The sequence below is a fragment of the Anarhichas minor genome, unplaced genomic scaffold (assembly GCF_050575085.1).
Source record: "Anarhichas minor isolate MPS153535 unplaced genomic scaffold, ASM5057508v1 ptg000025l, whole genome shotgun sequence".
NCBI classification, from domain to species: domain Eukaryota; kingdom Metazoa; phylum Chordata; class Actinopteri; order Perciformes; family Anarhichadidae; genus Anarhichas; species Anarhichas minor.
The window spans coordinates 11,565,150-11,588,156 of record NW_027466471.1 but is presented as its reverse complement, the minus strand read 5'-3'; the positions used below and the strand labels follow the sequence as shown (position 1 = coordinate 11,588,156).

Genomic DNA, 23,007 nt, shown 5'->3' with positions numbered 1-23,007 from the left:
TCAGGGTTTCTCAACCTGGCTGTGAGCCTGTTCACATAAAAGGCCGATGTTTGCAGCATATGACCAATCACAAACATGGACAAGTCTGCTGTCAGCAGAGCGGCATATTTTACAAACGGAAAACAAACTGTAATTTGAAAAGAAATACAAAGTTAAACACACCATCCAGGCTGAAAGCAACACAGTTGCAGCTGCTCAATTAAGAAAAGAAAAGAAGTTACTGTGATGCTGAAATGCATTCTTTTCATATACTAGAACAGAAGATACTTTATTCATCCCGGAATACACACACGTTATATTCAGATTTATTGTGCGTGATAGCGGGCAGTGATATAATCTGTTGATTTACACATTCACACAGTTTTTTTGCTAGCTGTACTTTCTGCATTTGGCCGTTTTACCTGTGTTGCTTTTAGTCTGGATTAAGACTTTAGCTTCATACATGTTGCGCTGCTGTGAGTGCTTATCGGTCCTGTCTTTTTTCTTTAACCATGACCAAAATCTTTTGCAAACTTTAGCTAAGCAGTTTTAGTTAACCAAAGCAATGAGCTGGCAGAATATAATGTAGTGTTTAGTTTGTTTTTATTGTTATACTGATGGCAGGTCACCTGTCCATCAGAACTAACTAACATTCACACACATTCACACACTCCACTGAGCCACAATTGGCTGTTACATTCCAGGATTCTTATTCAAACCAAAGGGAACGTTTGAATCTTTTCCAGGCCGAGAGTTTCTTTTTTTTTTTTTTTTTCTCAGAGTTTTTCAGCACCTCAAGATTTGGTGAGTGAGGGGGGGGGGGGGCGTACTTCTCCTGCTTCCTGGTCTTGTCTTGGTTCTCTTCTTTGACCTTGTCACGGTCAGTTCGGAGGCCCTGACTAACCTCCTCAGCCTGGAGCTCAGTGAGCTGCTCCTGGTTGGTTGAGGCCTGTTTTTCCTTGAGATACGTCTTCTCTTTCTCAGAAGCGTTGTCCTTCAGGGTCTTGATCTCCTCCTCCAGACTTTTCTTCTCAGCCATCAGCTGCTTTATGGCCTCCAGGTCTTCTTTGGCCTTTTCAGCTTTGGACTGTGTCTCTTTCTCAAGCTGAAGGCTGTCGCTCTTTTCTCTTTCAGCCTCGAGCTCAGTTTCATACCTCAGATTGATCATATCGGAAAGTGCAAGTATTGTTTGTTAATGCACATCGTATTTACCAAATCCACCTTGATATGGGTACACATATATGAAATCTGTTTTAAAAAATCATTACAAATGTTTTAAAATGTGATTAAGCATTGCTAAAATGTCTGAAGCAGAAAAATGTTGTAAATAAAGTTTGAGCTTAATCATGAATGGGTCAACTCTTTGAAGATCAAACATCAAAGATAACAGCACAACAGCACAAAGGCAAGCGTAACCCCGTGGTGGATGAAACGTGAGCTCTGGCAGTGCCTTGCACCAGTGTCAGATTCCCCGCTCTTTTGTCAATGAGGTGCTAAATAATTCGAGCAAATACTACCCCTTCACTTTCACTCTTCCCACCAGGTGATGGGAAGACACACGGCCACAGGACCACCCACCAAGGCTCTTCGTCCACGGCCTGTTTGATATTCAGTCTGTCTGAGTTCAAGGAACCTTGGTCACCTCAGATAAGGAAGTATTACACCTGTATCTTTTATTTCTTTCTTCTTTTACATAGATTATCTCACCTTGCAGTTTTTTCTCTGTGAATTTTAACTCTTTTCACTGTCTGCCACTGACAAGCAATATGACCTCTCAATCAATTTGAATGGTGAAGAGGATCCAGAATAGGTAATGCAGCACCTTAAGGCTGTCGTTAAACTTTGATGAGCATCTGCCAGGAATTCTCAACAACAGCAGCGATCATATCTTTAGCAAGACGGAGGACCATGTAAGGACCACCAGACCACCAGCCTGCCCATCTCCTCAGAGGAGCAGATAATACAGGAGACAAAGATGGTAAGTGCTAAGCCTTTATTTATTTTTTGGTGCTGGATTCTATTAAGTCACCCTTTGTCCCGGGTTTACATGAAGCCATTTGTTACAGTTTATAAGCCGTACATAAAGGGTGCTTTGTGTTAAAGCCAGTGAGAAAAGTGTCTAACGCGGTTGTGTCTTCTCCCTTATTCCTGGCAGTGAGTCATGCTTTGGTGCCGATGTGGTGTCCTACTGGTACTCTGTCCTCTAGCCTGCCTCATAACGTTTCCCTGTCCTCCTGGCTGCTGCTGTCCTCGCCCAGGATTCCTGGTTTTGTGCGAGTCCCTGGGTCTCAGGTCACTTCCTCGCTCTGTCCCTCTCAGTACCTCGGCTCTATCTGTGGCCAGAAACCAGCTCTGTGACGTGGACCACTTACTTCGGCCCTTCTCCGACCTGCAGGAGCTGAGCCTCAGTCATAACCTGCTGGCCCGCTTCCCACGCGGCCTGCCCTCAAGCCTGGAGTCCCTGCTGCTGCAAGAAAACCGCATCACTTATATCACCTCAGGCGCCCTGCGACAACTGGGGAATCTCACTCGCCTGGACCTGGAGGACAACCGCATCCGTGCCATTCAACCCGGGGCACTCCTGGGTCTAAACAACCTACAGGTCCTGACTCTGAAGGGGAACAGGCTTACAAGCCTCCCTCTGAATCTTCCTCCATCACTGACCCATTTAGACCTCTCTGCAAATTGCATCTCTGTCCTGGACCTGCCCTCGCTGTCTGCCCTGGTCAACCTGCAGGTCCTGAAGATCAACAGCAACTGCCTGCGTTCAGTCCCAGAGAGCGCCTTTGACAGCCTGCCACGTCTCCGATCTGTGGACCTCGCCAACAACCGGTGGGTGTGCGAGTGTGACATCTTGTATCTTTACCGCTGGCTGCTGAGCGGTCGGCTGAGGATGGCCACAGACCTGGTGTGCACCGAGCCGGTCCATCTTGCTCACCGCCTGCTCCTGAACCTCTCGGTCATGGCTATCTGTCCTCGTGTCCTGAAGCCAAATGAGAGGAGCCACCAACTGGACCTTAACTCAGCACTGGAAGGAAAGCTGGAGACGCTGGCGGTGGAGCCCACAGGACCAAGCTCATTTAAAAACAAGAGGTATTTGGGAAGCTCGTCAGGGCGGAAATCACAAGAAACCACTGTGGGACTTCTTTTCAAAGATGTTCATAAGACTCGTGTGTTGCTTAGTCACTACTCTTTAGAGACCCTTACCTATGAGGAGTGTTTGTCCCTAAATAAAACACAATCAGTCAGCCCACCCCATTTAAAAAACACTACTCCTACCCCTGATGAGGAACAGAAATACAGAGACAACATCACAGGTCGGACCCCACAGAATAATGCAACCTCAGCGGAGGGGACACCATCTTTGCTCTCCACAAACAGAGATGCACTCTGGCCCACTCGCAACCCACAACCCTTCACACAACAAGACTCTGCAGTGGTCATCTCTCTGCTCGTTGCGTTATGCGTATTAGTAACTCTCCTCATGCTGGCAGTGCTGCTCGTACTAAAAAAAGTACTTTTGCGCCAACAGAGGGTGGCGCCGCTTGATGTAGGCTCTGGTGGATGACATCGGCACAGACGCGCTGAAAATGTTTTTAATAACTTGAGTCACAATAAGCAAACAGTCTCACACAGTATTCTGTATCATGATTTTGTATATGTACTTAAGCTGCCGACCTAACTGCATTTACAAACGGAATCCTCCATGTGGGATCAGCAAATAGCCAAATACTGCCTAAATGCCAAAAATAAAATAAAAACACACCCTGGCCTGTAATTTCTGATTAATGACCGCCTTTGTGTTCTGTGTAGGAAACCCCATTAACATCGGCTATGTTTAAAGAGATTGTTAAAGGGGATTATCACTCCCGGAAGAGGCTGCAAGACCTGATGTAGTATTATGGTGCCCGATCTTCCAAACAGCACTGCAGAGAAACATTACATGGCTGGTACTGAGACTGACAAGTTAATAACTCATTAACTGCTGGTGTGCACTTGTTACTCCTTCTTGTCCTGCTGTTTTATTCTGTAGTCTGACAGCGCTGCTTTTATGGCATCTTCTGCAAGCACTGAAATAAAGAGAATGAGGAGGTTTTAGAGGCACTTAGAGCATAAAATTAAGCATCTATTTTACCAAGAAACCTTCAGCCAGGTAACAAATTATAGGAAAACCTTAAGAAGTGAGTTGAGAAACAGCAAACTGAATAGTTTAAAATGTATGAAAACTGGGCATGCCTGGGAAATGTTACACTTAAAACAGTGCTCCCCACCACTACCATCATTGAAACACCAAAGCAGGGAATATCTTTTGGGATAACGGTGTTCATTCCTCCAGTAGAGTTGGGATTTTTCTTTTTGTCATCCATCTTTCTGTTTATTAAGCGTTCAGGTGTTTGATGAAGAACTTACTGGAACAATGAAGCTTGACTGGCGGAAGGCAGAGTTCTTTGGCAATGTCAGTGTTCCTGATCTTCAGAGCCTCATCAACCTACAGGACGAAAGCAGACTTTCAACAAAAAACAAAAGACTTGTGAAGCCATTATTCTACTTCCCTTTTCATCAGTGTCATACAAACTCACCGACTTCCCCTTCACCCACTCTGTCGCAAGAGAGCTGGAAGCAATGGCTGATCCGCAGCCGAATGTCTTGAACTTTGCATCAACAATCTTGCCATTTTCATCCACCTGGATCTGAAAACAATACACAATCAAACCTAGTTGTACATTAGGAAGTGGGCAGTCATGACAGCTGCATTTGACCTCCACCTTACCTGTAGTTTCATTACATCGCCACAGGCTGGTGCACCCACCAATCCAGTCCCCACATTCTTGGCGTTTTTGTCTAGATTTCCCACATTTCTCGGGTTTTCATAGTGGTCCACCACCTTGAAGAACGTGACCAACAAAAGATGATAACGTTACATCACTGCTTTGTTGTTTTGAGTGTTGACAAGATCAGACAACTAGCTACTGTCAACACACGTAACGTTACATAACTGTGACTAAAACACACGTGGCATCCATTGGTTACAATGACGAGCTAGAAGCACATTTGATTAGTTACCTTTATGTGATATGAACAGAGAGCATTCAGCTCCGGGCTCAATAGCCGTCTGGTAAACAACAACAGTGCGGACGTGGAGTTTCGTAAAGAGACAATCGCCATGTTGAGGTACCGATGTTTACCGGAAATCAACGAGTGAGCACGAGAGAGGACGGAACAGTCTTTGTTGACAAACATGCGAAGAAGGAAGGTATCACCGAGGAAGGAGCCCCTACTAGCGGCTAACAGTAGCGCTGCTAGTGGGTCCGCGGTGCGTTCAGGCTCCACCTCTCACGATACTCCTTCTTGTGGGTTGTTACCAGGCAGACAGACTTCCAACATGGCAGCATCGAGCAACGCAGAGCAAACGCATTTGCAGGACATGGAGGAGGGAGACGCAGGGATGGAGGAGAGAGACATGGGATCGGACGAAGAAGAGGAGGAGGAGGAGGACGGTATGGGAGTAGAAAATTCAGAAGAGGAAGAGGACAATTCGTCGGAAGACGAGAAAGAAAATGAAGCAGAGATCCAACGGTTGGAGGAGCAGGTAATCAACCAACAACCAAGCTGAGTTCACGAACGTTAGCCGAGGAGCTAACGGGAATGAATGGATGGGAACGGTAAACAGTGTCTGCTACAACGAACCAGCAACGCTTTACAACGACCAGCTGTTATGTCCTGCTCTGGTTTAATGGAAGCAATAAATACAACAGACAGCTGCTGCTATTGTTATCCTAAACAATTATGATACGACGTCATTCAATAAGCTAGCCGTCGTGATTAGCTCACCTGCTAATCTGTGATGCTAATGGCTTCTCGTGTTACACGCGCCTTTTCTTTACTACCTCAGTCCAGTGGGACGTTACAGCTTTCAGTGTAGTTTAGTTAGAAAGTACATGTACACATATAAAGTACATATTGTGCTAACTTTATTGTGTAGCACGCTTAAAGTGTTTAATCTGCTGTATTAATAACATCTCACAACAATGTTTGGCAGTAGCGTTAGATCTGTTGCAGTGATGCAGTTGATGCTGTAGTCTTTGCTTCCACTAACACACTTAAGAGAAACTACATTTATAACATTACTACAGCATTATTTATGTCATACTCAGTTTATTAGGTACACTTGGCTGATAACTGATATAGGCTAATAGAAAACCCTGCAGAAAATCCCACCGTCAGGAAGGTTATACTGAAAGGTTTTGTCATAATGTTGATTTTCAACCTCATGGTCCTTTTTTAGGCTTCAGTCTGTGCATTAGATCAGTGTTAGCTAGGAACAGCTTAATAACATAACAACTGAGTGTCAAAGGAATGCAGATTGTATCCATTTTTTGTTTAGCATTGTGTTAATTGCGTTAATAAACTTGTTAGATAGATGATGTCATGATTGAATCTGCGTCATAAATGAGATATGCGATTTTCTTTGGAAGTGGTACTAAGTCACTGCTATAATAATACATGCAGAGGAAGAAGCATGTGTTATTTAGGATATGTTTTAATTGTTTAACATCTTGTTCTCCTTTCGTCTCTGTGTGATTTTTTTATTTTATTTTTTATTTTTGTTCAGCTGTCAATCAATGCCTTCGACTACAACTGCCACCTGGATCTCATCAAACTACTGAAGCAGGAGGGAGAACTTCTCCGTCTGCGAAAGGCAAGGGAGAAGATGGGTGAACTTTTCCCACTCACTGAAGGTTGGTGCATGTCTGATACAGTGTTTGGCTCAGTTGACAAAAGCTCTGACCATTATTTGCAACTGAAACCACATTTCATTGAACCCTACAGAGATCTGGCTCGATTGGCTCAAGGATGAAATCCGTCTGACTGAAGAGGAGCCAAACCGGGACAAAGTATATGAACTCTTTGAGACGGCTGTAAAAGACTACATCTGTGAGTGCACCCCACCATTGTTATCTGCTTTTTGATTCGACATTCACTGAATTCCTGATTTTTAACATTTAATTCCACGTCGCTATACCCAGGTCCAGATATCTGGCTTGAATATGCTCAGTACTCAATTGGAGGCATGGGCTCACCAGGCGGGATGGACAAAGTGAGATCCATCTTTGAGAGAGCTGTGACGGCGGTGGGGCTTCACGTGACCAAGGGCCAGGCGGTGTGGGAAGCGTACAGAGAGTTTGAGAACGCCATGCAGTCCACAGTACAGGTTTGTGTTTCAATCACTGGGTTCTCATCGCTGGTCGGATATATGCTCTGATTATGACGCTGTTTCAATATTTGCTCTCAAAAGCAGTATTGTATATTTGCAGGTAATATCAATCCTCCTTTCTCAGGTTAATGTTGTGTCAACGTATGCTTTTTAAACGATGATCCACTCACTTTACTAATGAATACAAATACCGTAAATGCTGAATTTGAATTCCTGTGGATTGGCTAAAGCCTGACAGCCTTTTCTCCGCTGTGTTTCCTCCCAGCCTCCTCCTGGAAGGATTCTCAGTCGTGAGGAGCAGGAGCTGCTGAAAGCTCAGATCGAGCGCATCCATACACTGTTTCGTCGCCAGCTGGCCGTCCCCTTAATGGGTAAGCACGACGCCTCTTCTGTCCAGACGAGCTGCTGTAAAACATATGTCGAAAAGACTATGAATTACCTCGTTTAAAATGTTGACGCTTCCTTGTTGGATAAGTTAAGTGTGGCGTGGTTGTAATGTGGCTTCTGAAATGAGGTACAGATTTAGAAAGAACACTCCTCGTCGGTCTGTGACCACGCTTTCAGTTTGTTGCAGGAGTGGGCGAGATGTAGCCAGATGGTCTAGTATTGTGCTGTTTTCTTTCTGTCCCAGCTGAATGGCGACCAGAGGCATTTCTGTAGTGTTTCAATCCCTGTTCAATGTTACTCTAAATACTGTGTGTGGTGTAAATATCTTTACTGACGATGTTTTCGAAATGTCTGAACTTTGAGAACATTGTGCTCCGTTGCCTTGTAGACATGGAGTCCACCTATGCGGAGTATGAAGAGTGGTCTGAAGACGGGGTGGCTGAGACGGTCGTACATCAGTACAAAAGGGCGTTGCAGCAGATGGCGAAGTGCAAACCTTTTGAAGAAGCACTGGTAACTGACTTGAATGCTAGTTCTGTCTGTTGCAGTTGTCCTCCTTGTATGTGCATTGTTTTTTGATGCATCTTGTCTGCATGCTGTTGTCTTGCTGCAGATAGCAGCAGAACCTCCTAAGCTGGCAGAGTATCAGTCCTACATTGACTTTGAACTGAAGGAGGGCGACCCTGCACGGATCCAGATGCTCTTCGAGCGGACTCTGGCAGAGAACTGCCTTGTACCCGACATGTGGGCAAAATGCACAATATATCTTGTGAGTATCGGTCAGTGCTTGGCATGGTGCTGTCCCGTAAGGGCTCCCAAGTCGGACTGTAATGTTTACTGTGTGGAGTTTGGACTGGTTTCACATGGCACTGCCTCCTGGACTGACTGCTCTTATTCAGCGCCTAACTCCATTGTCTGCCAGCCAGAGCTTAACAGCTGTGGTCAGAATGTTGCACCGAGTTTATCTTGGTAAAATACAGCCATGGATTTCTCCAAACAGCTTCTCTTGAAATAGATTTAATTAAAATTTTTGTAATGTAGTTTCTGACATAAAAACAGGGCTCGACATCCAATCGAAACAAAGGTTTTTGATACCAAATCACAGCATGGGTTTTCTATGACGTTCCTCAAGGTCTTGGTGACTCAATGTGGTATTTTAAAGGTTTTTTTGACCAATTTTATTGAATCATTTAAAATGTTGCACAAATCTGTTTTACAAATGGTATCAACACAGAAATTGCAGGTTAAAGTGGTCAAATCCCTGTTTGATTAAATGTGATTCTGACCGACTCATATTTCAATGTTAAAGGTTTGGCTGGTGTCTTCAGTGTTTAGTAGCATATATATATATATATATATGGAAACCTGGTGGGATGTGAGAAAATGGTCGCGTCTAGAAGTGACTGATTAAATCTTCAGTAATAAATCGTTCCGCTCCGTTACAGATTATTTTAATCTTCTTGTTGTTTGTTCTCTGTGGACTCTGCAGGACCGTCAGCTGAAGGTCAAAGACCTGGTTCTCTCCACTCATGAACGTGCAGTCAGGAACTGCCCCTGGACCATGGGTCTGTGGAAGAGCTACCTGCTGGCTCTGGAGAGGCATGGAGCGGACCATCCCACAGTCTCAGGTAACGACTAGAGTGCAGCGAGAAGCTGTTATATACAGTATATATATATATATATCCCAGACCCGGTAGCAACGTCATTGTCTTCCTCACAGATGTCTTTGAAAAGGCGCTGACTGCAGGTTTCATTCAAGCAACGGATTACGTGGACATTTGGCAGGCACACCTCGATTACCTGCGGAGACGTGTGGATTTCAGCAAAGGTGAGAGCAGTTCTGTGTGAAACACGAGTTATCTTTGTTGAGAAAGTTGGTTTGAGTTCACTCATTGTTCCCTTTGTTTGTTTGTTTGTTTTCAGAATCAAGCAAAGAGTTGGAGGAGCTGCGAGGAGCTTTCTCTCGATCTCTAGACTACATGAAGCAAGATGTTGAAGAAAGTAGGTGGATTTTAGTCGGACTGAGTTTTAGTTTTGTGGTATTCTTGGTTTGGTTTTCATTCAATTCATTGTGTTGTAGGATTTGGTGAAAGTGGAGATCCTTCTTGTATCATAATGCAGATCTGGGCGAGGATAGAGGTAAAAACCATTTCCACGAGTTGAATTCCTCTGATGTTGAATTGTGTTTAACCTGCGTTTAATCGTTCTTTTGACTGATATAAGTTATTATTGTCTTGTCAGTGAAATCATAAGTCAAAGGGAATGTGCTTGTCTTTTTTTAAACCTAGTAATATCTCAAGTATACAAGTACTCAATGATATACAAATTACCTTGAGGCATAATTACAACTTGCGGCACATTGAGACGCGTGGTGAAGGACTACAGGACCAGTTACTAAACTATTGCATCGCTTTACTTTTCTCAAAATGTGACAGTTGAATTATACTATGAAGGATATTAGTTGCATGTGTTCCACACTGTCACATGTGTAATGTGGAAACAGTCCTCATCTTTTCTTCCTCTTCTCCCCTCCAGGCCCTCCACTGCAAGAACATCCAGAAAGCCAGAGAGCTGTGGGACAGTATCATGACGAAGGGGAACGCCAAGTATGCCAACATGTGGCTGGAGTACTATAACCTCGAAAGGTACGTCGATCGATGTCTGAGTGGGGAAAAAAGATAATTGAAGTGATGTGCTGATATCTTTCAGCCAAAACATGTAGGTCCTTGAGGTTTATTTATTTATTACTGTATCTGTAGGTCTTATGGAGACCCTGTTCACTGTCGGAAAGCTCTCCACAGAGCAGTTCAGTGCACCGCAGACTACCCCGAGCATGTGAGTGAGGTCCTGCTCACATTTGAGAGGGTTGAAGGTGAGGGCCATTTCATAACATCAAGCATAACCTAAAAACAAAGAAGATTTTCATGAATGACAGTGCGTCTCTGTATTTTGCGTCCTCACCTGCAGGTTCTCTTGAGGACTGGGACGTGGCGGTGCAGAAGACGGAGACCCGGCTGAACAGGATTAATGTGCAACGAGCAAAGGTAGGAGCACCTATCAGCGTTGCACCGGACGAGTGTGTCATTCAACTGCTTTTGGCTGATGTTACCATGTTCCGCCCATCTGCTAGGTTGCTGAGAAAGAGGCCAACGTGGCTCGCCAGGAGGAGGAGAAATCTGATCAGCGGCGAAAGAACAAGGGAGACAAGAAGGCTCAGAAGAAAGGCCAGAAGGGAAGTCGAGCTGGGGAGAAGAGGAAAGCCGAGCAGGATGATTATCATGATCAGTGGAATGATAAATCTGGTAAATGAAGATGATTTGTATTATCAAACTTTTTATTTTAAAGCAAAACATGAGAAATGATGCGTTTGCTGATGTTTCTTTCCCTTTTTATAACGGAACAAGCTACTAAACGGCACAGAGGACACGGAGACCAAACCACAGACGAGCGCATGGAGACCGAGGCGGGACTCTTTGGGAGGAAGGCTCCCCCCGGCTATAAGCCTGCTGCGAGCGGCAATAAAAGAGGCCAGCAAGGAGATGCGGCCGCTGTCCAGAAACACAACGATGACGACGACAAGCCAGAGCTTCGCAACGACAACAGCAGCGTATTCATCAGCAACCTGGCATACACCCTGGAGGAGCCCGAGGCAAAGCTGAGGACGCTGTTTGAGACCTGCGGTCCCATCGCACAGATCCGCCCGGTGTTCGCCACCAAAGGGACCTTCAAGGGCTACGGCTACGTCCAGTTTGAATCCACGGTGTCCGTCGCCGAAGCCTTGAAGCTGGACAGACGGGAGGTGGAGGGCAGGCCCATGTTTGTGTCGCCTTGTGTAGACAAAAACAAAAACCCTGACTTTAAGGTAAATATCAACACAACATGTTTGTTTTTTATTATAACCTTAATTGTTTTTTCCATTTTATGCCACTTATCCTGGTTCACGCCTCAGTAATTTAATTATATCATTAGGAACTATTGTTGTAAACATCTGGGAGGTAATGGAAAAACATTTCTAGATTATAATGTCACTACTGGTTTTCCCTCATACTTTGGCCAGTATAACAATAAACCAGTGTTAAATTTAAAATAAAAATGTCTTAAGTCTTAAATTGGTGAACTCTGCAGAAGTGACCACTTACCATTCATGTCTGCGTAGGTGTTTAAATACCAAACAGCCATGGAGAAACAAAAGATCTTCATCTCTGGGCTGCCGTTCTCGTGCAATAAAGAGCAACTGGAGGAACTCTGCAAAAGCCACGGCACCATCAAAGACATCCGTCTGGTCACGTATCGCTCAGGGAAACCCAAGGTGAGACATTGGGAGGAGGACGGTGTCCAGATGTTTGGCTAAGAATAGTCCTGCTGATCAAACTAACGATTACCACCTTTGACCATGCAGATGCTGATGTGTTAACCCTCTTCTTGCTGTGTGGCTCTGCAGGGTCTGGCATATGTTGAGTTTGCAGATGAAGCCCAGGCCTCTCAGGCAGTTCTGAAGATGGACGGCATGTGTGTCGAGGACAACACGATCGCTGTCGCCATAAGTAACCCTCCTCGCAGGAACCTGGATAAACCCGGTTCCAACAGGCTCATGATGGACATGCCTCACCAGGTCTTTGGGGCGTAAGTTTACTGGCACGTTCATTCTCTTGACATGTTGTGAGAGTCTGCCATTCTGTGAGCAGTGACTGTACAGAAACAAGGCTGGTTTTTTGTTTTTTTTTCCCAGGAGAGGAAGAGGACGCACCCAGCTCTCTTTGCTCCCTCGTTCCCTGCACCGACAAAGTGGGCTCGTCAGCAAAGTGGAGAACGGGACTGCGGCTGAACAGGTCCCGGCAGCTGGAGAGACGAAACCTTTGTCAAATTCAGACTTTGCCAAGATGCTTCTCAGCAAGTGAGGAGACGAGCGACAGCATTGTGACCGCCTTCACACTGAAAGCCATCTCGTGTCCTTAACAAATTAGTGTTTACTTTTCTGTGATTGGTTACCCGGCTTCCCTTTAACCTCAGTCTTGTTCTCATCATCCGCTCTGCGAGATTTGCCTTAATCGCCGAGCTCCTGCCCTCCATCAGGACGCCTTTTCAACCGAGACTCTTCCCCCAGTGTGACGGATTGTTTTCATTTGGTTTCTTTGAAGGTGTTTTGGCGGATATTTTCTTAAAAAAATAACTGTATCATATTTGTGTGTAAATAGACTGTATCTAAAATTGTTGCAAAGTGTCTTTTGTTGTGTAAGTGGGCGGGACCTGAGAGAAGCAGACGGGGGAGTATTTTTTATATATAAATATTCTTAACAGCCAACTGTGTGAATGTTGTTTGAAGGTTATATGCAAAAGTCCAGATGTGGTGTAATATAGATGGTGTGTGTGTGTACAGAAGATGCTCTACAGTCAGATGTTTTTAGGAAACCTAGGATTAAAACTTATTTTTGACCTCTGAGGACAAATTTAACAAAGCTAGTATAGTACAACTCATAATTATTTTTACATAATCCAGTCTGTGATTTACCATCTGCTACTCATCTTCAGTGTTATAAAATCTATAGTCCAGTATGAGTTAATTGGCTTTATCTTGACATGTTGCTACAGTAGAGAACTGTCCTAATGTATCACACTGCTAACGCTGGATATCAGTTATAATATTTACAGAGATGCTCGAATTTACTTTCTCTTGTTTCGTACATCACTGTTAGCGTGACCTGTCTGTTCAGGGTAACAACATCTTCAAGTCATTTATATAGTTTTGTATATAAGTCTGATTTATGTGCTTTGTAAGAGAGATTCAGAGGGAAATGAACCAGATTTCCTGCACCGTGTGAAACTCAGGCAGGCTGTTGATGAGGCTGAAGAAATGTGTCTGATTGGCTGCTTTGGCGGCTGCTTGCTCAACAGTCGAGGCGATTCGTCAAACAGCAGAATATTTACGGGCAGTTTCCAGCATCTCGATTGTTTCCCTTTTACATTTTGTTAGAATGTATTTGGGTTCAAGACTCACGATAGGACCACATTTACATTTGATGACGTCATCTTAGGCCCGAGGAAACTGATGAGCATGTTCCACAGTTTTCTCAAGTTTTGTAGAATAAACAATTAAGAAATTAATCAATTTTAAAAAAAAAAGTTGTACTTGCAGGAGTCAATTAGGAGGCATGAATTAGTTTAGTTTAAAAGGGTTAAGATATAATTACAAATGCTAGGAAGTACATGTGAAACTGTAGAACGTGGAAGCTAAGTGCAGTTTCATAAATATGATTTTCTTTGTAATCGGAGTTGATTTCACCCTCAGAATGAACATAATGCAGTTTTTTCTGCTTTTGTTAGAAGTCGACCAGTTGTCCACTCTTCATGTTTAGATATTAACAATTGTTTGTGTACACAATGTTTAGTATATTCATTTCAAAAAGGTCACCATCATTTGTAATAAAAATAAATGACGTTTTCAAAAGCGATGGAATAGAAGCTATATGTATTAATCTCACCACAGTGGCCTAATGTGAAAAACGTGTGGTCTCTGAAGTCACTTTCCGTTTAGTGTCGAGACTAAAAGACGGTTTGTGTGCATTGCTCCTGTTTTATATAAGATAGTCAACGTTTTGAATTTGGTATAGAGGTAAATACTAAATAGAGCTTTGTTTGGTGTTCAATCACAGTATTTATTTTCCTGCTTATTTCATTATCTTCCGTTTTCTACCCTTGTGTTTCTGTAAAAAAGGGAAAACAAAAGTTTATTTCTTTTTGGTCTAAAACTTGTTTTAATAAAGTCATGTAAATCATCTTTGTTCCCAATATGACACAAGTTTGTCAGTTGTAAAACAGTTTTATTAGAACACTTAATTTAAAATAAATATTCATATACATGAAGAAATGCTTTACAGTGTTACAAGACATCACCTTCATCCCAAAAGTAGATAATCAACTGAATGTTTACACACACACACACACACACACACACACTTCACCGCACTGAAGCATCTCAAGTCAAATGACCAGAAGTCAAACTTCAGACGGCAATAGAAATCCATCATCACTCCTATGAGGATATACACACTAAATGTGGGAAAACAGCTAAATCAATTCAACATCCTGGAGAATCCCAATGAATCGAGCAAGTCCACGACCCAAACTGAAGCAACGGGTGATAAGGGACAAAAGACGAGGCGATTCTAAACCCAATAAGATGCTTCTAGATTCTCCTCTCGTCTCCAGCTCAGTTGTGAATCGGGATGGTCTGTTTGCAGTCGGGGCAGGCGTGGTCCTGGCTGGTCCCCGGCAGCCCCACAGCATGCTCCGTTGTAGAAATCAGCAACGTGTCCAGTGTCATCTCTGTACATTTGGCTATGAAGCGAATAAACGGCCGTACGTCCCCCTCGTTGGCCGTGTCCAGAGCGGCGTAATACTCAGCCCTTTGCTCTTTGCGGATAGTGACCGGTGGGTATCGCGCTTGCATGAGCACAAGATTCATGAGCAGCCGCGATGTGCGTCCGTTTCCGTCCACGAACGGGTGCACGTAGACCAGTTTGTAGTGGGCGATGGCTGCGTACTCCACAGGGTGCATTTGCAGGGCCTCCTCGGTGTTGAGCCACTGCACCAGCTCCTGCATGTGTCTCTGCAGGTCCTGAGGGTGTGGAGGGATGTGGTGGCCCACAAACACCTGGCTGGTGCGCAGCCTCCCTCCCTCCACGGGGTCCACATGCCCGAGCACCCGCCGGTGGATCTCCAGGATGTCACTGACAGTCATGGTCCCTGTTCTGGACAACAGCGTGGTGTTGATGTACTTCATGGCTGAATCCACGCCGATGGCCTCGTTCTGCTCCTGCAGGCTCTTCCCGGGGACGGCGTAACGAGTCTCGATGATGTGACGGATCTCGGACAGAGTGAGCGTGCTGCCTTCGATGGCCACCGTGTGGTAGATGTGGTGGTAGTAGGTTTCCTCCATCACCCTGCGGAGCGCAGAGTTGCCTTTAGGTATGGACATGAGCCGGCGAACTTTACTGTCAATGATGCTGAAGTAACGCTGGTCAATCTCCTCCACCAGGGGAAGAGTTCGGTCCCGGCTGACCAGAGCTCTCTCGTTGCATGGCGAGATGGCCAAGGCCTTGGTGTAGAGGTGGTCTGCCTGGACGACATCCTTCTCCTCCTCCAGAATGGTCCCCAGCTCCGTTAGGGCATCCACAAAGTCCGGGTTCATGCTGAGTGCATGCACCAGCAGCTTGTGAGCCTTCTCCCTCTTCCCCTGTTTCCTCATCTCAAGAGCCAGCTGCAGTGCCGCTTTGGCCTCCAGCTTCATCTCTGCAACCACAACACGAAGGACAGCGTCAATGCCAACACACGTGAAACAGTAGAGAGGTAATATAGTGATCATGTTGTATCACATAACATAATATCGTCTTAAATATCCAGTACTGAGTTGGACTGTGAATGAATGAGTATACCAATTGTGTTTGTACCTTTGCTGGGCTTGGACCTCAGAGGCAGCACATCCAGCGCCGTGAAGGGGACAGTGAGGCTGGTGGACTGCACAGCTGGAGGCTGCTCAGAGTTTCCCCACAGCTGGCAGCGGAGCTGCGCGAAGCCCTTCAGGGCGGCGCAGCACTGGTCCTCCTGCCCCACCAGGGGCATCAGGACGGCCAGTAGAGAGCCGAGGAGGACACACAGCAGCGGGCCCCATCCTCCGAGGAAACGGCCGCTGGTGTAACGACACACCTTCACAGCAGCCATGACAAGCCCCGGTCAAAACCTCCATCTTCTAGTGATACGGTTCCCCATGTATTTCCACCCCAGCTAGGAGAGCTGAGGACCGGCTGACAGGAAGGAAGACATGGTCAACATGACTTACCAACACTGTCGAGGAGATTCAGCTCAGTGACCCAACTTTTACAGCTCGTAAGTGAGCTAGCGTTAGCTCAACTGAACTCTTTGTCACTTGTATTAACTCTAAAACGCCGACTAAATTAACGATTAGCAGGCGGCTGACTTGTTCTCGTTCATCGGCACAGTTATGTACTAAATATGGACACATTCAACATCCTGGAATATCATTGGTCAAAACATATTGAAGGGTGGTGCTGATTGGCTGAAAATGCAGCAATACAACGAATCGTTCGTAGAGGTCTCTGATTGGCTAGGATATAAAGTGATTCCCTACGTTTAGGCTTCCAGGCAACGCTGACACCAAGGCAACAAAATGTGTGTCTCCTTCAACTCCAGCGTTTCTGCTGAGTGCTGACTAAATATGTCAGGTGGCCCACCATGTTGGGTTGTTCTCAATTTTAACAGGCAGCACAATTACATCGGAATAAACAGGTGGTGCAAATACTTATGGAGCTGGCCTATTTTGGGGCTAATATTTACTTTAACCACAGTTATTGTAGGCGAGCCAGTGGTTTTGCCATTTCAAACAAAAAACTACCAATTTGACACTTCTTGCACTTCATCTGGTCATCACAGGACGCCATTCAATCCCACCTCCCTTGACATACAAGCAGGTATTTATTGGATACAGAAAATAAATTGATCTGCATTTTATTTGGCTCATCATGGTTTTCTTGTCAGTAGGTATTAAAGGAAAGGACGAAATCCATATTAAAACAGGTATTGGGCCTTGGTGGCATTGTCCGCCAACATGATTCACTTTCTAGGCGTGAGAAGTTAAAAAATGTGTTTGCTCTACATTTACTTCATTTGCATTAAGGAACTGAATACAAAGTTGGTTTTGCCATGCTAAGTTTAATTACTCAGTATTCTTTGATTATGCAGCTAAAGCTTTGCTCCCAGTTGACCTCCCGCTTTCATTTTAATATAAATATACTAACAAACAGAAGAGGGCAGCATTGCTCTGTTATTCCAACAGCCAGCGTATCCTCTGAAGACTGCAGTAGCACTCTTGGCCTCAAACTGCACTTTCATCAAGATTTCTTCTTATGCAATCCAGTTTGTGAATGCCATAAAATTAAATCTATACTTTTATGAAGCTTTGTGCGGAGATTAACATCTTCCTGCTCAGCTTCATGTGCTTCTTCTTTCTATCAACATTTGGTAATCTTTCAGTTCTATTTATATTTGTCCTTCGTGCCATTGGTATTCAGTTATGTTAGCTTTCATGAATTTTTATTTAAACATTTATACTTTTATATACGTCGTCTATTTATAGTGAATATGCCTTTGGGACTTTTCCACCAGCTGGGAACAGCCTGTGGTGATGAGGATTGATTCCTGGCTTCGTGCCAGAGCCAACACTATTATACATATCTTCAGCAGATGGCAGGCTAGCTGATAGTCACACAGGCTGAGACTGCAGCAACATGCTGACACACACACAGACACAGACAGTGCAGATGAAGTTATGAATGAACAACCATGTGGATGAGTTTGTGTGAAGTTAAAGATGTAGTAGGTCTGTCTGAAATGTGGGGGGGTTAAATTTGTCAAGTCATGTTGCACACTGTACTCACAGTGAGCTGTGGAGCCGCGCACTAACCTCATTTACCACCACAGAGTCCCACTGTGCTGCTCTGACCCACAGCAATTTCACCTTGGAGGATAATGGAGCAGCCATGCTGCATTATTTCTTTACTCTTATTCATGTGCTCTCTCACCCAACTCTCAAAGCAAAGAGGGGGTTGTAGCGAGTATGTTTGCATTCATTTCTCATTCAATGAAAGAAAGTAAGAAACCAAGTGGGAATATTTAATCGACATGCTGCCAATGATTAACTGAAGAGGGACGACTTACAGTTGCCTGTGGGATACTGGCTCTGAATTTCGAGTATCTTTTGCTTAAATTAGACTCAGTGCTGTATAATTTTGCCATTGCACCAAGACGCTTGTATTATTACTCTTTGGCTTGGAAGCAGCTTTCACTCCATAATGCATAAAACCATGCAGGCCCACAGCTGCTGTGTGCAATGAGAAAAAAACAAACTGTTTGTGTTTTTTCTATTACAACAAAAATGAGCAGAACACCAAATCGTCTCCCAGATCTTCCACTTCCTGAAGACTTATTCCGTAATGAATAATAGTAAAAGCCGTATTTATGGTTTTTACGCAATGTGTCAGCAGTGAACAGTGTCACTGATAACAAAACCACACATCTTTATAAATATATTCAAAAATGTTTTTATGCAGATAACATGGTCAGAGGGCGTCAGTATATGAGTATGTATTACTGGTTATTTTAACGATCTAAAACTACAGATAACGTAAAAAATCTGAAAAGTAACAGACAATGCAGAGAGAAGGACATATACAGTGGGCAATATGAGAACACTTCTCATGTCAAAAGACTAATTCAGTCCTGCTGCAGTGAGACCATTACTGATGGGGGAAGGAGTCCACTTCTCTGGGGGATGGTCTAATCATCCACTTTAAACTCTGACCCCCAGAACCTCACAGAAAGGGTTCGATCGCGTATCTCAGATCAGGTATCTGGGGAGCCTACGAAGGTTCTGGCTTCATTTTGGTGTTCAGTGTTGATGCGAGCATTAGCTTCTTATAATATAGTGTCATGCAGAAAATGTGCTGACTAAAATGCAGAAGTGCTCTCTGAGGAGGTCAGCAGTCTTGCAAGGTTTACTAGCCATGAGGAGCACTTCAGAGCCTGTAAAAGGTTGTATCAGGTTTTCTGTGTGTTTTCTGGAGGAGCTTTGTCAAATCTGAGAAAATAACCCAGACGATGTCATCAGAGTTATCCCATCTTTGAAAGAACATTTGAAGGTGCCCTCTGTTGTATTATGGGAAACATAGGACTGTTGTTGTGGTTTAGCCCAAAGGCTACTCCAAGTCATGATATCTCAGCCTCTTCTGCTTGGACAATTGACAACTTAATTTGAACCCAACTCATTAAAAAGGGCCTTTTAAAAAAAATGAGCTGCCGTTTTGAGACTGATTATGTATCTTCAGATCAGGCTGTGACTTTTAGATCTTTTTGGAATTTTTTTACTTGCTTTGTGTTTTGAAAAAGTTAATTTCCATTTAGCTTAACAAGGTTTCCTGTGAAGCTGACTTTGTGATTGTGATCTAGTTTCTTCAAAGTGTAAACCACCTTTTTATTTTGGTCTCACCAAAGTGAAGAGGAAATTAATTAAGATCTGTTTTCTTTAAACTGAGGGTTAACATTGACACTAAACTAGTGTGGGACATCAATTCTGTTATCTGGCTGCAGTCTAGTTGCTTAACCACAGACGGCATATAAGCAGTGATATCTTTGCCACTTCTCAAAATGCTGCCGCAGCTGAGTTTAGACTCGGCTTTAGTTGAGAAAAAGAACAAAAATGGCAGAATGGGCGACTGAAGAAGGAGAAATGATGGCATGAAATGAACGGCCCTCGGGTCATTTTGTGGACTAAATCTATGCCCATCTGGCATATGCTCATATGAGCTAAAGCCCCCTCAGCTGTGGAAACAGATAAAACTGAGTCTGCAGTGATGATGAGTGCTAATTCCGCTTTTGCCGTGTTTATGCAATTAAATGCCTCGTGTCACTGAGATTATTGTCAGAATGAAGCAGTCTTGTGAAAAGTTAGGCGTCTGTTATCTGTAATGCATTCCCTGCGGTGTGCTTTTATCTTCCTTATCAGTGTTGTTAAATGACTGTGATGCATGGAACATGAATTACACGCTTTCTCATTAAGGCTGTGTGAGGAAAAAAAACAACAACAGTTGTTTCTACTGAATATTTTTCAGAGTATGCAAATGAGTAAGGTTGCTTCATGCATCAGCATGATCCTCACACCAGCTGACACGTTAAACTTGAAGCACACTCAAGAGATGGCCCGCCGCTGACTGTTAAAATGACACCCTGTCTTTTTATTACTTGCTGGAACTGTGCTTCAAGAGGTAGAAAATCCATCTGCCCACCTAGAAAAAAATGACCTGTTAGGGCAGGAGATAAATCCCTCTGGCAGAGGCTCCTCGCCCCCTCCCATACCGGCTCGTGCTCTTCTCTCCAGCCTCTGTGGAGCCATCAGCCTGCTTGCCTTTCTGTCTGAGAAGGGGCTTTGTTCTGGGTGACAGAGCTGGGTGTCCAAGATAGAGGATCTTGTTAGAGGAATGGTGTCTCTCTTTCCACTCTCTGAGTATGGATGGCTCAGAAAGCAGGGATGAGGGAGCCGTAAAATGGATGACAGAGTGAAGGAGAGCGACACCGGGAGCAACAACTGTCCTTGACTGTCACCATACAACATATCTAAAAGGAGAGTTTGCTCCAGAATGCAAGATCCACACACGCATTGGCAGACTGATAGGTGCTGTTACAAGACGATTTGGGAGGTCAGGACGTCTGTTTTTGACTGGTGACAAGAGAGCCGAGGACAGGCTATCCGGGAAGAAATCAGAGCATTTAAAACACCTGCAACAAAATAACCAGTGCACACGCTCTAAATCCCTGTTTCACAACAACAGTAATCTGATGTTTCCTCCATCTCCCTCTTTCCTCCTGTGCATGCTGAGACTCCCCTCTGCTGTCGTTAGAGCAGGTCAGAGGAAAGCGAAGAGACATGGTAGCCTCCCCAGGTGTCAAACAGGTAATTACTGGAGCTCTGTCCTAACTGTTTTCCTGCACTGGGAGAACGACCACCGGGTGTCAATATCCACATATTCAGTATAATCAACAAATGTTTGCCGTCGCTACACACATTAAATAAAGCTGAATATCTTCGCTACACTCCACCCAATAAAATACATCAAAACATATGACATACAAACAATGACAGTAAGAAAATTATTACAAATCACTTTCTTTTTTTTTGCAATCAACAATGCGACAAAGTTAAATAATACTAATTTAGCTCATTTGTTTTGTAAAAATAACTGTTTCTGATTCTTAAGACGTACTTTTTTTTGCATTGGTCATAAGGTAATGTAATGTTACATCTAGTTGGAAGTTAAAATATGACGCTTTAGCAGCCTGAATCATCCATATTAGGTAGAATGATGAACATTTTTTGGATTTTTCCTTATAGCTAAGTCTTACATATTATATATAAATATATAAGTTCTGAAAAGTAAAAGGATTTGTGTTTATTCAGATACTTATGGCTGAATAACTAATCCAGTGATCCACAGCCTCTTCCTTACATATAAAAAGACTTCTGAAATAGACTACTAAGTACTGCTGTTTAAAAAATAATGCTTTGTTCATGCAAAATGTTTTCATACATAATGTGACTATTATTGCATGAGGCTACTCATGAGTTTGTGAGTTACGTCTGCCCGTCCCTGACCTTTGGTCCGTGATACATCAATGTCTGAGAGGTAGTTCAGGTAGACTACTCAAGTGGGGCTTGAGAGTCTTCTACTGGCTACAGCATACAGTTTATTCAACACAGCCTTCATAATAAGGTTGTCTGTATAAGCTGTTGGTTCTCCACTCCCACTCCCACTCCCCTGCTCACTTCCTTTCTGAACTCTGCTGCAAAGCACTGCATACACTTGCTGCTACCACTCGTGTGTCTTATCTGGAATTTCCTACAAAAAGCTGTCCTACAGTCACAGTCCACGAGCTTCATGAAGACTTTGTGCAGGAATACAGTCGACTGACTGAACTTACATCTTGCAGAGAGTCCATAAATTGCAGCAATACATAAACCAGGAGGATCATGGATAATTAATTTTACTGAATGATTGTGCAGAAGGCGGCGTGGATGGCTTTTCCTCATGACTTCTTGCCTAAAGCCTGGAGAGACTGGCCATGATTTATTCAATCCATGCTATATAGCTGTCTGTCCTCTTTCTCCTTGTCTCAACGCACTAAAAGGAACCATTTCACATAGAAGCACCTTTTATGAATGACTGAACAAAAACAATGATTTGTGTTTGTTTTGGGGGCAGTAGAACAGACAGGCAGGTTTATGTATCTGATCTGTGGTCTTGGTGTGAGGCATGATGTGTTGAACATTGTCCAATGTGCTTGTTTGTTAGTTGTACATATACCTTGAGATTAGACGCTCTCCCTTCAGGCCCGGTATCACATGCTCGGTCAGGTCCTTCAGGCTGGTCACCTGCTCGAGGGCCACAGCAGACCCAACAGATGAGTAAATGATCTGTTAGAAAGACAAGAGACAGAAATAATTAGGTCTCCGCTGAGGGGAAGTCATTACCAGGGACCTCCTTCGGGCTCCTCTTGCTGTTTCACTTATTATCTCTCGTCCACACTGGCCTGTGCCGCTCAGAGAAGTGGGTGTGCAAGCCGCCAGCTTTGTCAAATCTACCAATTCCAGCACTAACAGGCATATCTTTCAGCACACAGCGATGACTCAGCAGCTGTGGGCAGCTCATTATTTTCTTCAGCCTCCAAGGGATGACTGGCCGGAGACTTTGTTTGGTTTCTTTGGTAACGTTCAGGGGGGAGTACAAAATAAAATGATAGCTCCTTATAACACGATTAAATTGAACACAATACTACCGGGTGACAATGTTTGCTTAAGTGTG

At 44.0% G+C, this 23,007-nt stretch overlaps 4 protein-coding genes across 6 annotated transcripts; 2 read left to right on the top strand and 2 right to left on the bottom strand.

The window, feature by feature from the left end:
- Nucleotides 1–49: 49 nt before the first annotated feature.
- tmem119a (transmembrane protein 119a) lies at nt 50–3,876 on the top strand. The gene is made up of 2 exons (XM_076099644.1): nt 50–3,481; nt 3,793–3,876. Exons 1-2 carry the CDS (start codon nt 2,141–2,143, stop codon nt 3,874–3,876), a joined length of 1,425 nt encoding a protein of 474 aa, XP_075955759.1. The 5' UTR covers nt 50–2,140.
- On the bottom strand, nt 3,562–5,239 carry iscua (iron-sulfur cluster assembly enzyme a). Its single transcript, XM_076099515.1, has 5 exons — nt 5,044–5,239; nt 4,751–4,864; nt 4,560–4,670; nt 4,390–4,468; nt 3,562–4,049 (listed from the first exon to the last, which is right to left on the bottom strand). The coding sequence occupies exons 1-5, from the start codon at nt 5,218–5,220 to the stop codon at nt 3,979–3,981; spliced, it is 552 nt and encodes a 183-aa protein (XP_075955630.1). The 5' UTR covers nt 5,221–5,239; the 3' UTR covers nt 3,562–3,978.
- sart3 (spliceosome associated factor 3, U4/U6 recycling protein) lies at nt 5,216–14,356 on the top strand. Its single transcript, XM_076099510.1, has 19 exons — nt 5,216–5,569; nt 6,593–6,719; nt 6,811–6,915; nt 7,008–7,192; nt 7,461–7,566; nt 7,971–8,095; nt 8,196–8,351; nt 9,072–9,210; nt 9,303–9,410; nt 9,506–9,583; nt 9,663–9,721; nt 10,118–10,227; nt 10,342–10,454; nt 10,550–10,626; nt 10,713–10,884; nt 10,987–11,444; nt 11,739–11,891; nt 12,024–12,205; nt 12,312–14,356. The coding sequence occupies exons 1-19, from the start codon at nt 5,219–5,221 to the stop codon at nt 12,478–12,480; spliced, it is 2,973 nt and encodes a 990-aa protein (XP_075955625.1). The 5' UTR covers nt 5,216–5,218; the 3' UTR covers nt 12,481–14,356.
- Nucleotides 14,357–14,379: 23 nt separating this feature from the next.
- On the bottom strand, nt 14,380–22,748 carry ficd (FIC domain protein adenylyltransferase). 3 transcript variants are annotated; one of them, XM_076099513.1, is made up of 4 exons: nt 22,677–22,695; nt 22,510–22,577; nt 16,030–16,383; nt 14,380–15,871 (listed from the first exon to the last, which is right to left on the bottom strand). In XM_076099513.1, exons 3-4 carry the CDS (start codon nt 16,298–16,300, stop codon nt 14,790–14,792), a joined length of 1,353 nt encoding a protein of 450 aa, XP_075955628.1. In that variant the 5' UTR covers nt 16,301–16,383; nt 22,510–22,577; nt 22,677–22,695; the 3' UTR covers nt 14,380–14,789. The 3 variants fall into 3 exon arrangements, with proteins under 3 accessions (XP_075955628.1, XP_075955627.1, XP_075955626.1); XM_076099512.1 differs by having other exon boundaries at nt 22,510–22,748; XM_076099511.1 differs by having other exon boundaries at nt 16,030–22,748.
- Nucleotides 22,749–23,007: the final 259 nt, after the last annotated feature.